At 43.7% G+C, this 13,349-nt stretch overlaps 1 protein-coding gene across 1 annotated transcript; it reads right to left on the reverse strand.

Moving 5' to 3' along the window:
* Positions 1–215: 215 nt before the first annotated feature.
* On the reverse strand, positions 216–11,996 carry slc3a2b (solute carrier family 3 member 2b). Its single transcript, XM_080871339.1, has 8 exons — positions 11,600–11,996; positions 7,526–7,716; positions 7,098–7,271; positions 6,793–6,890; positions 6,456–6,598; positions 5,508–5,823; positions 5,274–5,333; positions 216–1,215 (listed from the first exon to the last, which is right to left on the reverse strand). The coding sequence occupies exons 1-8, from the start codon at positions 11,908–11,910 to the stop codon at positions 865–867; spliced, it is 1,644 nt and encodes a 547-aa protein (XP_080727465.1). The 5' UTR covers positions 11,911–11,996; the 3' UTR covers positions 216–864.
* Between the last annotated feature and the right edge of the window lie 1,353 nt (positions 11,997–13,349).

A 13,349-nucleotide genomic window follows, 5' to 3' on the forward strand; every position in this document is an offset into this window, starting at 1 on the left:
ATGAATACTATCATGTATGTTTGTAAGCGTGCATGCTTAAACCTTCTGTTGCTCTCGGTCACTTACACCATGGATCCCCTGGACATCGCGCCAAGCTTAAGACCTTTAAATAGACCAAGCATCACTCTATATAAGCCTGCATGTGACTTTAATGGTTTAACTGGAGACGAGGAACTTAAAACTACAAAAACTGACAGACTCTCATGGATGCTGTGCTTTTCTTTCATTTTTATTTTTCATGTTTTCTTAGAATTCACAATACAGAAAGGAAAAGTGACGTGTCATATAAGACATAACCCAATACATCCAAGAAGAAGAAATGACATCATACAGCAGAGCACTCTGAAGCATTTGCTACTAACCAGTAAGCTTGACCTTGTTGAGACATGATTTAGGGAGGTCACTAAACTGAACACAATACCACATCTTTGCCCATAATTGGCCACATTTATTCTAACTGTTGCTGGTTAAGTAACACAGTTCTGAATCCGTTTGCAGTATCACAGGTGATGAGCACAGATCACTGAAGTATATTTCTGCATGTTTATTCTGGATGAATGTAAGACACCAGATTCTGGGAAGTGTCAAATATATAAGCATGCTTCAATATTAGCGTATTTGTTAGCAAGACATGTTAAAAACAGGCAACTACCAGGACATTTTACAAAGCCTTTTTGTTCAGCTTCTGAGAGCATTTATATTATTTTCACATGAAATTATATCATTAGTCGTTATCACTAAGTCACTGAATCTGAAATGATGTGTCGTATGTAATTAGACAACAATATTTCCCCTCACCTCACCATGATGTCAGTCTCTCTGAATCAGACTTTCATCAACATCTAATCTCTGCTAGTATCTTTTCTATCCCGTGTAGGGAAACTTGAGTAGCGCAGCTTCCCCGGGGCCAAGCCGCAGGTTTGTAAGATCCACGCTGCTGTCGGCAGGCATTGTGCTGCTGTTGGTGCTGAGAACAACCACAGCCGTCGGGGGCAGCACTGTGTGGCTCAGCTGCAGCACCGCTGACTCCTCTGCAGCCCAGTTGAAGGCGGCGAGGTAACGCTCGTTCTGATCCCACACCCGCAGGTAAGCCAGGGAGGAGGAGGAGTTAAAAAGGAGGATGAAGTCTCCAAACAGCAGGGAACGCTCTTTACCCCGCAGCTCACTCACAGTGCTGAAAAACCTGCGACAGGTCAGGCGCTCAGCCCGCTCCTCCTGCACAGAGAGAGCACACAATCACTATGTGATATTAACTGTTATCGGTAGGATGCTAGGTTACAATACTCCTGCTCGAACAACTACAGCCAATAACAGCAAACCTGCAGAGAAGGTGTTCATAATCACATCTGTGGTCACCATGACTACCATCTGCCATTGGTTTTGGCTATGACTTGTGAAGCCACAGTCATTTGGATGCCATGTTGTTGGGTTGTTTGAGTCACAGGTTATGATATTTAGCCTACATGATGTAGTGCTAAGTTATCATCTGATGCACACATGCACACAGATACAATACATATAGCACATTTAAAAAACCACAGGTATGCCAAAGTGCTTCACAGAACGAGTTAGAGCAATAATAAATACAAACACAAAATACAAATAAAATATACTAACAGGCGGGTGACATAACTAACCAATAATACACCAGGTGTAGTAGGCACAACCCGAAAGGCTGAAGGTTAAAACATTATAAATATTAATAAAGCTAGAAAGATAACTTACAGTACACCAGAAATGCGGGGGAAGCAAGGCTAAACAAATAAGTTTTTAATCGAGATTTAAAAGATTGAATTGAATCAGACACCTTGAGGGAGGTTATTCCAGAGGTAGGATGCGACAGCGGCGAATGCGCGGTCACCTCTGGTCTTGAGCCGAGATCTAGGTCGCACCAGGAGTATTTGGCCTGATCTAAGCGCTCTCCCAGGGGTATAACAGCTGAGGAGATCCGTAAGATAGCTGGGCGCGGTGCTATTTATGATTTTAAAAGTGAGCAATAAGATTTTAAAATCAATACAAAATTTAACAGGGAGCCAGTGCAGGTCAGAAAGAGCTGGAGTAATAGACTCAAACCTGCCAGTTCCAGTTAAGAAACGCGCAGCCGCATATTGAACGAGCTGCAGTTTGTGAACGAGGGCAGAATGGAGACCAGTGTAAAGGGAATTACAGTAATCTAACCTTAATGTAACAAAGGCATGGATAAGTTTCTCCAGGTCCTTACGTGGTATGTAGGGCTTGGCCTTAGAGATTAGACGTAGTTGATTGAACTCGATTTAACTACGGAGGACACATGTTTGTCCAACTTGAAGGAACTGTCCCAGGGTCCTCACAGTGTCAGAAAGGGAGTCAGCAAAGGGCCCAAAAATACCAGTTAGTTCACCCCGAGAGGAGGGAGTATCAAAGACTACAATTTCAGTCTTCTTATCATTTAAAATGAGAGAATTGCTCAGTAGCCAGATTTTAACTTCATTCATACAATCAAAGAAGTGTTGCAATGACGATCCTCAGCTAGTTCAAAATAGATTTGAATGTCATCCACATAGAAGTGGAAAGAAATATTGTATTTATCAAAGATTTGGCCCAAGGGTAACAAGTATAAAGAGAACAGCATGGGACCCAGCACAGACCCCTGGGGGACACCAGAGGTAACAGGGGCAATGGAGGAGGCGTAGGTATCCATGGTGACAGAAAAGGGCCTTTCTGAGAGATTTAAACCAGCTAAGGGCACTGCCTGTGATGCCCACCAGATGCTCAAGCCTCATTAAAAGGACATTATGGTCCACCAAATCAAAAGCAGAGGACAAATCAAGCAAAATGAACACCACAGGGCGCCCTGAGTCAGCGATTGAGAGAAGATCATTAAAGACTCTCAGTAATGCAGTTTAAACCCCGACTGAAATTTTTGGTGGCCAGAGACTTAGAAGAGTAAGCCGGTCATAAGTTAGCAATGCAGAGCCACCTGAATAGCATATTAGCAGAAAGGTAAGAAGCAGCAGAGAGCAGTGGAGACGGCCTGCCGAACACACTGGCGCCATCTCAATGCCAAGACTCAATGACAAGATAGCATGAAACCAGAATTTCCCTTCTAGGATGGATGGATTCCCTGGATTCAATAAGACGTGACACTAAAGTCTAAAGACACCAGCGAAGTGGTTTCTGAGATCACAGGCGAGAGAGCTGAGCATCGTTTGTCCAGTTTTACTTCTGTCTGAAGCGAAGCCTCCTCTTTGAATGACTACTTATACAGTAACTAAATCAAACTTACCCCCAGTGATAAATGTTAATAAACTGTTTGTTTATGCAGGCTGAATGCACATTCAAACAGGGACCAAGCTTTAGTAGGTTATACTGATACTGTCACTACCACACCAGGTCGACTGTATTACCAGCATGTAATACTATACTATTATTCAAAGCACGCTCCACCCACACAATCAACTCAAATAACACACCTCTGCAGTCTGGTACTGAGAGTTTGTTTGTTTTATCCCTATTACAGTGGGGCAAAAAAGTATTTAGTCAGCCACCGATTGTGCAAGTTCCCCCACCTAAAATGATGACAGAGGTCAGTAATTTGCACCAGAGGTACACTTCAACTGTGAGAGACAGAATGTGAAAAAAAAAGCATGAATCCACATGGTAGGATTTGTAAAGAATTTATTGGTAAATCAGGGTGGAAAATAAGTATTTGGTCAATAACAAAAATACAACTCAATACTTTGTAACATAACCTTTGTTGGCAATAACAGAGGTCAAACGTTTACTATAGGTCTTTACCAGGTTTGCACACACAGTAGCTGGTATTTTGGCCCATTCCTCCATGCAGATCTTCTCGAGAGCAGTGATGTTTTGGGGCTGTCGCCGAGCAACACGGACTTTCAACTCCCGCCACAGATTTTCTATGGGGTTGAGGTCTGGAGACTGGCTAGGCCACTCCAGGACTTTCAAATGCTTCTTACGGAGCCACTCCTTTGTTGCCCGGGCGGTGTGTTTTGGATCATTGTCATGTTGGAAGACCCAGCCTCGTTTCATCTTCAAAGTTCTCACTGATGGAAGGAGGTTTTGGCTCAAAATCTCACGATACATGGCCCCATTCATTCTGTCCTTAACACGGATCAGTCGTCCTGTCCCCTTGGCAGAAAAACAGCCCCATAGCATGATGTTTCCACCCCCATGCTTCACAGTAGGTATGGTGTTCTTGGGATGCAACTCAGTATTCTTCTTCCTCCAAACGCGACGAGTTGAGTTTATACCAAAAAGTCCTACTTTGGTTTCATCTGACCACATGACATTCTCCCAATCCTCTGCTGTATCATCCATGTGCTCTCTGGCAAACTTCAGACGGGCCTGGACATGCACTGGCTTCAGCAGGAACACGTCTGGCACTGCGGGATTTGATTCCCTGCCATTGTAGTGTGTTACTGATGGTGACCTTTGTTACTTTGGTCCCAGCTCTCTGCAGGTCATTCACCAGCTCCCCCCGTGTGGTTCTGGGATCTTTGCTCACCGTTCTCATGATCATTTTGACCCCACGGGATGAGATCTTGCGTGGAGCCCCAGATGGAGGGAGATTATCAGTGGTCTTGTATGTCTTCCATTTTCTGATGATTGCTCCCACAGTTGATTTTTTCACACCAAGCTGCTTGCCTATTGTAGATTCACTCTTCCCAGTCTGGTGCAGGTCTACAATACTTTTCCTGGTGTCCTTCGAAAGCTCTTTGGTCTTGGCCATGGCGGAGTTTGGAGTCTGACTGTTTGAGGCTGTGGACAGGTGTCTTTTATACAGATGATGAGTTCAAACAGGTGCCATTCATACAGGTAACGAGTGGGGGACAGAAAAGCTTCTTACAGAAGACGTTACAGGTCTGTGAGAGCCAGAGATTTTCCTTGTTTGAGGTGACCAAATACTTATTTTCCACCCTGATTTACGAATAAATTCTTTACAAATCCTACCATGTGAATTCATGGATTTTTTTTTTTCACATTCTGTCTCTCACAGTTGAAGTGTACCTCTGGTGCAAATTACTGACCTCTGTCATCATTTTAGGTGGGGGAACTTGCACAATCGGTGGCTGACTAAATACTTTTTTGCCCCACTGTATATAACCTGTATTTATATATGTGTATGCATGGTATATTTATGCTCATGTCCTTACTCTCATTCCCCTTTATTTAGTATTTCAACTCTGTAACAACTTCTGTCGATGCTGTGCTACTGGAAACTGACTTTCCCACCCGAGGGATTAATGAGGTTTCATCTAATCTAATCTTACCTGCAGAGTCCCATTCAGCTCCTCATTGGAGTCCCAAAGCATCTTGGGAAACTTGGTGCCCTTTCGTGGAAATAATAAAATCTTAATATCACAACAAATACAAGTAATAGTACAATATGTATTCATATGTATTCATGCTTTGTGCTTCTCTGTAACTACAATGAGGCTAAAGCAAAGAACACGAGCTTATTAAAATACTGAAGTCCTGAGAGTTTACTGTACAGATGTCCTCACCTCGTCCATCAGACCTATCTCATCTCCGTAGCTGAAGATGGGCGTCCCGGGCAATGTCAGCAGCAGCAACTGATGCAGTTTAACTAGAGCTGGGCCCACCAGTGAAGCCATGTGACCCTCGAGCCGCCCCCCCAGATTCCAGGCGAGATTCATCTGACTCTGGGATGAATACAAGTGCTGGATAGAGCGAGCGAGCTCCGTGACATCCGTGTCACGTGAATGAAGGACCCGGGAGATCAGGAGGTCAACACCCGTGGAAGAGAGGAGGGTGGACACATCTTCAGCAGAGGAGCGGTCTGTGACGCCAATCAAGACTCTGAAAATCACATGCGCAGAAGGTTTACGTAATCCAGAGATTAACTGATGTTAATGCGGGACTTTCTCAGGTAGATCTAATAAACACAGACTAAAAATGATCTGGTCCTAAAGCAGAGCTATGTAGTTCTGGACACATGGCCTCAGTAGGGTCTCCCAGAGGAAGAGTGATTCAGAAAACCCCTGTGAAGGAGAAAGCAAGGTCCACCCTGGTGGGACAAGGTGACAGTCCCAGGCAGTAACAGCAGGGCAGAATACACAGCCTGTCAGCCACAGAAAAACTCTACTGTATGTAAATGTTCTGCAATATTTGAGTGAGAAAGTCCTCGAGCGTATTAACCAAAACAAAAGAGAACTTTTCTGGACCGTGGGGAACTTTCATGTGCAGGTGTTTGCCACATGAAGTGTTGGGCTGTTGCATCTGCTATGTTGGAATAACAACCCAGCGGCTTCGTAAAGTAAAGGGACACTTGCATAGTAAACACTTTTACAAACTTCAAATGTAATCTAAGTGACAAGACACAGACACACAGACGTGGGTAAAGCTGGAGGTTTCCTGCTGCTGCTGCCATCTCCTGCTTCATGAAATCTCTGCTAGTACTCGGTGACATCCAGGCGCACTGTTTTCCTCACCTGCTGTTGGGATGCTTGTCCGTCCTGTTCTGCACGATGGCTCGGATGTCGTTCCAAAGAGACGGCACCACTGTGGCCACGCGCTCCACCCCTGACAGCTGGATGCCATCCACGCCTTCGTCCAGCCAGAACACCAGAGCAGACTGAGGCACACGGACACACTCGTCACTTCTGTTACCCACCTGATGACTGCTTTTAATGAATAATAACTTAACTGGATTCAAATGATTTTAATGTTAATATTGGAAGCAACAATGACTTTACTGCCGTGCACTGAGATTTCTGGCACATTTAGCTGAACAGCAGTCAGCAGCATGTGTGTGACATCAGCACTCACCTTCAGTCTCTCTGCTACAATCGTCACACTGCTGTTGGAGAACCAGGGCCCGGACGAGCCCAGGTAGTTTGGAGTCAAATCCAGAACCACAAAAACACCTGCACAGGTGAGCAAATGTACTACAGTAAGTACATGTGTACTTTGGTGTCGTTCTTCATATACTTGAGTCGATCTCTTTGACTTTTTCAGAGCATTTTAGTGAAACATTCATTCTGGTCTGTAGTCAGCATGACTCCCACTGATATGGGACATAAAACGTGAAACATCATGAGACTGCTGCTTCTGTAGAAGGCTGTCTCCCTGACCCTTTTTATGAGCAGCCTGGACGAAACCCTTAAACTGGTCCAGGTTTCCAGCCTCGGGGGAAATCTCCTCAAAGCTCAGGTTCACAGCTTCATCCGGAGGCGCCACGTGGATCGGCCCGACCACCAGCCCTTTGACTTTCAGCTGAGCCAAACTGTTGACCTTTTGTTCCAGGCCTGAGGTGGAAACACACACAGTGAGGAGGAGCAGTAGTTTACTGTTGTGATGGTTCTTTGTGGTGACTCTTTTATACTTCAGCAGCTGCTGACGTTGTGTTTGCCTGATTTTACATCTGACTGTAGAAAACACAGCAAACGGTCAGATAACTGAGCAGGGAGTTGCAGACAGAGCATGTTGCATGTTACACATTTAGTGGAGAATGATGCAAAGATGATATTTATGTGTGATCTCTATCTACGTTTGGACTCACCTTTCAGGTTGTGGGTGTCGGTGAAAGCCTGGATGTTTCCAATCTGGTACAGAGGCCCATCGTTCCACCAGTTGGTGTTGGGCAGATCTTTGCAGCGAGGGGCCTGCAAGATGATGAGGACGGCCCCCACCAGCATCCCCAACCAGCCGAGCCAGAACACCACCAGCAGCGCCCAGCGGGTCCTCACCCAGCTGAGAAACAGGAAAAGGCTGGATTATCAATGAGCCGAGGCTCTGCGTCCTGCAGGTACCCAAACGTGACTCTCTGGACGACTGAAGTGAATCTGGAAACGCACCACGGCTATGAATGCTGAAATGTTTGTGTTTCCTTTGTGACGCCTTCGACGATTTTCACGTCTTGGCCAAAAGACCCAGAACATGTAAAGGTCAAAGTGTTCAAATATGTGAAACAAATCTGCTAAAGCCCACGTCAGTTGATATTGTTGCCATGCAAAATTATCAGACAGCTGTGGGCACTGTTTCATCTCAGGGATGGGGGTGGCTGTAGCTCAGGTGGCAGAGCAGATCAGCCACCAACCAGAAGGGCGGTGGTTCGATCCCGGTGCTCGTGTCTGCATGCCAAATATCCTTGGGCAAGATACTAACCCCATGTTGCTCTCCGATGCATCCATCGGAGTGTGAATGTGTGTGAATGTTAGATACTTAAACTTAGAAGAAGTGCTTGTGTAAACGGGTGTGAATGAATTAGTTGTGTAGAGCGCTTTGAGTGCTCAGACAGTAGGAAAGCGCTATATAAGAACCAGTTTAGCCCAACAAATGCCTCGAACTCATTTTTCTGAACTTTTAACATTTAACCCTTTTAACTTCTTCCTAAGATTTGATCAAATGTCAAGAATACTACATTTAAAATAAAGTACTGTATTAACTACTGTGTTACATGTTTCATATTTTCACATTCTTACACCTCTTCTTGATTTCTCTTAACTTTTCTCCAAACCTGAGCTTTCCCTCTGCTGTCAGCCGAAGACAGAAATCTTTACGTTCTTTACACTCCGGTACTGCATCCTGTCTTTTGGTCAACACCACTGTCTCCAAATATCATCTGACAGCTGGTCTCACTGCTGTCATCCCTGACACTATATGAATCAGAAAACAGAGGAGCATAGAGTGACACAGCACGAGTCAGACAGAAAAATCTCTGCAGTTTACTTTGCTTGTCACGGTTTGAGAGCCTGCACATTGTTGTTACAGAAAAACTAAAATGTTGTGCACTGAACTGAGAAATTAAACCAGGATTATAATAATGGTGTTGCTATGGCAATGACATTGTGATACAACATTTTTATATTGCATAAAAATGTATAGAGGTATCATCATGTACAACAGCATCGGAGCATACTAATTAACACAGAAGAACTAAAGAACTGTGAAAGGTGAAAAAACGAAGCATTTCTCTGATATTTCCACAAATCTCGCGTCCTTTTTAGTACAATTAACTCCCTTCAGTCCATCTCCGAGTCTTTTTTGTGGTTTAACAGAATGCAACAATTAAACATCTTTGCTTTTGTTGCTGTCCTTGGTAGATTTGAACCTGCGTCCCTCCCTCCTCTTATTAAAACTGTAAGACAAGACAGGGACTGATTTTAACCCTCAGGAAAAATGTGTAGTCTCCAGCTGGCTGTGTTTGCTTTGGTCGCTACCATATTGCTGCGGTCGCAGGGTCAATGGCAGTGATGGCCTACAGATGCTGGCAGCTACCTCTCTGCTCTGAATCATACCTGTTATTAATCTGTCTCTCTTCCACAGCATGTCTTTATCCTTCTCTCACCCCAACCAATCACAGCAGATGGCCCCGCCCCTCCCTGAGCCTGGTTCTGCTGGAAGTTTCTTCCTGTTCAAAGGGAGTTTTTCCTTCCCACTGTCGCCAAAGTGCTTGTTCATAGGGGGCTGCTGCACGGAGGTACAGTTTTTACTCTGTTTCTGGTTTAGTATCATGCCAACCCTAGCATGTACAAAGCTCTGACTTGAACCCCACTGAAAATGACTAAAGTCTTTTCTTTGAAAGTAAAATCTCAGCCCACACAAATATATCAACAGCAGTGATCACAAAACGGTGCATAACTGACGACAGTAGTGAGATCTTTAACCAGGTCTTCCCATTAACACCTGACCTGTCCAAAGGTTCAGTCAATGAGCTCGTCAATAGCTTCAATGCTAACATGTTAAATGTAATGGATACAATTGCTCCCATTAAGGTGAAGGTTATCTCTGGAAGGAAAAAGTCTCCATGGAGAAACTCCACACTGGTGAAAAATGAAAAAAGAGAGTGTAGGAAAGCTGAGCGCAGATGGAGAAAAACAAACCTCCAGGTTCATTATGACATTTATAAAGAGAAACTTCACAATTATAATTTACAACTGAGGAGTGCAAGGAGGTCCTACTTCTCTGACATCATCACTAAAAACAGCCATAATGCTCGGGTCTTATTTTCTACAGTTGACAGGCTAACAAACCCTCCTGTGCCAGTGGCAGCTGAACTTCATTCGACCATGGCCTGCAATGACTTTGCCAAATTCTTCACTGAAAAAATCCAAAAAATTAGACAAGCAATTGGTACATCAACAGCAGATTCAGAATATGTACTGTGTCCACCAAAAAACTGTTTAAACACCATGAAACAGTTTCAACCTATTAACAGCAAAGACCTGGAGGACATCTTAGGTCAACTGAACTCCTCCTGCTGTTTAGATGTCCTGCCAACAAGTTTTTTCAAAAAGGTCTCAAAGACTTTAGAGTCAGACCTGTTACAGATCGTCAACTTTTCCTTAATGTCAGGTGTGTTTCCAGAACCACTAAAAACTGCTGTAATCAAACCTATACTGAAAAAGGACAATCTTGACAAGACACAAATGAACAACTACAGGCCGATCTCAAATCTCCCGTTTTTAAGTAAGATAATTGAAAAAGCAGTTTCTCAACAGCTCAGTTACTTCTTAAAACAGAATAATTGCTACGATGCCTTCCAGTCAGGTTTTAGACAGAACCACAGCACTGAAACCGCTCTGACCAAAGTGTTTAAGCCTCAGATCAGCTGAAACACTCAGTTTATTTAAATCCAGGTTGAAGACTCACCTGTTCTCAGCTGCACTTGAATAAAGCACCAAATCCACACTTTTCAGCTTAGATTTCAAAACTAACATTTTAACTACTGATTTTATCTGTTTGTTTGTTAATTAGTTAGTTTGCTTGTTTTAATCAATTTTAAATCATGCTTTTTATTTGTTTTTGTTTCTAATGTCTCTGTAAAGCACTTTGAATCACCTTGTTGTTGAATTGTGCTATACAAATAAACTTGCCTTGGCTAAAGTCGATGCTAGAAGATCATCAAATATGGAGGAGTTGAGAGATTAACCAAGGAAGGGTGGGCAACGGTCTGTGACTGCTCAGGCGACATGTGCAAATGACAGCAAGATATTCAGCTGACTGTTAGCATCAGGGGAGCTAATCGTTTTAGTTTCTGTGTGCAAAGCAAAAATAATCTAACTAGGTTTGGAGAGTAACATACGCTCTACTGAAGATGGCATCTTATTCAGGCTTATTTCCAAGAGACACTGCTCAACTGCATCTATTACAGCAGAAAAGCCTGCAGACCAGACTAATTCAAACATCTCATACACCAGCTGATTAAAAATATGAAAAAGAAGCAGTCCAGCAGTCGGCCTCCTTAGTTCCCAGATGTTTCTGGAGATGGGAATGGTCCATTTTTGAGATGTGCAGCTATTTGTAAGTATTGTGTTTTTATTTGAATGTGAGGTGGACTTCAAACGTGTTTTGGAATCTGGATTAAAAATCACGGTGTGAAAAACCGACATTATAATAAAAGCTGTTATCATTGCCAAACAGTGTTGATCTGTAGGCGATCTCAGCCTTCTTCACTTCCATCAAACCACCAACGTTTACCTGCGTATCCAAACACAGAGACAGGCTCAGCAGTACTGTACGCGTCACAGGTTTACATGAGATGCATGCTGGTGTCCGCTCATGCAGAAATAAATAAATAAAAGGAACGACAGAGCCTCGCCCTGCAGGGGTGTGCACAGTGTGTCCTCCTCACCCCGGGGTGCCCGCCACCCTCATCAGCTCCTCCTTGTTCAGCCCAGTGAATTTCACCTCCTCCTCCTCGTCGGGGATCTTCAGCTTTACCAAGCCATTCTTCTCCGCCGTCGTCGGTGCCTCCTGCCCGCTGGCAGAGGGTGTGTCGGCGGCCTGGTCTCCTCCCGTCATCGGCTGCTTCTCCTGCTCCTCCTGGTCCAGATCTGCCTCGCTCACATCGGCCTCCGTGGCATCAGCATCCACCTGAGCGGGACCCGCCTCGTCCTTGTGCTCAGCATCCTTCATCTCTACGTTGGTCTCCTCCGTGTTCATGTCGGCCTAGTCCGGTTACTGATGGAAGAGCTGCAGACACGCTTCAGTCTGTGCGACGTTCACAGACAGTGGGACAGACGAACATCCAAAATGTCCCAATTATTTAAGTAAGTAAAAAGTAAGTAAAATTTATTTATATAGCACATTTCACAGATAAAAATCACAAAGTGCTTTACAGTAAGATCAGACATACAAGTTAAAATTAATTAAATTAGTTAAAAGCCCGTTTGTATAAAAATGTCTTCAGCTGCTTTTTAAAGGAGTCAGTAGAGTATTTGAACCAATACGTGTTTCATTGGCGTTCAGCTGTGCCAGCACACACTTTAAATGGTCTATTTAAAGTGACCCTCTGTAAGCCAACTGGGCCAGGTCACAGAAAGGTGAATATGGTGAATGGAGCGGCTATAATGTAGCGCATTTCTATTGTAGCCACTCAAAGCGCTGTAACACGACTCGTCCATGAAGCCCTTTTATTCTCTGCGTAGGTGCTTTCTGTCTAATGATAATGTGATGCCCAAAAGCTTTAGCATTCAGACTGGAGGTGAAACCACCTGCCAATCAGCAGACGACCTGCTCTGATGACAGCCACTCTGAAACTACAGCACGAACAAAATATGTTCAAAATACAAAGCAAACAAAAATATAAACATCAGTTTTGGTTTTTAGGATCATTTTCTTGTTTTCGTTTCCAGAAAATGATTTCTGTAGTCTGGTTTCTCCTACCAATGCTTGAAGAGAGATTTCCGAGCGCACCTGAATGTGACATCAAATAGGATTGGGCCAGTTTTACATACGTCAGTTGTAGAAATTGTTGAATAAATAAATAAATGAATAAATAAATAAATAAATAAATGAATAAATAAATAGGAGAGCTGCGTGAAGTTGCAGCTTGCAGTGCTGTGTTGCTTGAAAGCATCTCTCCGTCTGTCTGTCAGCGGGAGACTGTGGCCTGATGGTGACAGCTGGAAGGACTGACTGCATCACTTCGCTCTCCTCTTTTGTTTTATTAAATGTCTTTATTTTTTGGATTACTACTGCTACTCTTTTATTCCCCCTGTCACTGTAACAATCAGAATTATTGTCCGAAGGCCGAAAAAAGACCAGAACAGATTTATTTTCCCAAGCAGACTAATACAGCTTCCACTTGACTGTCATATTTTATTATTATTATTGTAAATGTACGAATTTATTCATTTTTTCATTTTGAGGTATTGCAATCAGAACCCGACAGGACCAGGGGACAGGAAAGAAAGAAAGGAGGGGGACGAACACCAGAGGAGGAGACTCTGATCAGCTGCTGAGAAAAAGCATCAGGAACACATCCGTCTCCACCTTTAAGTAAAGAAGTTGAATCAGTACTTTAGCTTTCAGCAGAGTATTTTTAAACAATGGTGTCTATACGTCTACTCAAGTACAGGATGCCAGTGTGTTTGCCTGGA

Source organism: Rhamphochromis sp. 'chilingali' (genome assembly GCF_963969265.1).
Source record: "Rhamphochromis sp. 'chilingali' genome assembly, chromosome: 21".
Classification (NCBI taxonomy): domain Eukaryota; kingdom Metazoa; phylum Chordata; class Actinopteri; order Cichliformes; family Cichlidae; genus Rhamphochromis; species Rhamphochromis sp. 'chilingali'.

Excerpts from the sequence above, each read along its gene's own strand:
- slc3a2b (XM_080871339.1), bottom strand. The coding sequence starts at position 11,910 with ATGAACACGGAGGAGACCAACGTAGAGATGAAGGATGCTGAGCACAAG. Across the intron at positions 6,891-7,097 it reads CCAGGCTGCTCATAAAAAGG|GTGTTTTTGTGGTTCTGGAT; the intron begins GTCAGGGAGACA and ends TCACCTGTGCAG. Across the intron at positions 1,216-5,273 it reads AGCTGAATGGGACTCTGCAG|GAGGAGCGGGCTGAGCGCCT; the intron begins GTAAGATTAGAT and ends CTCTCTGTGCAG.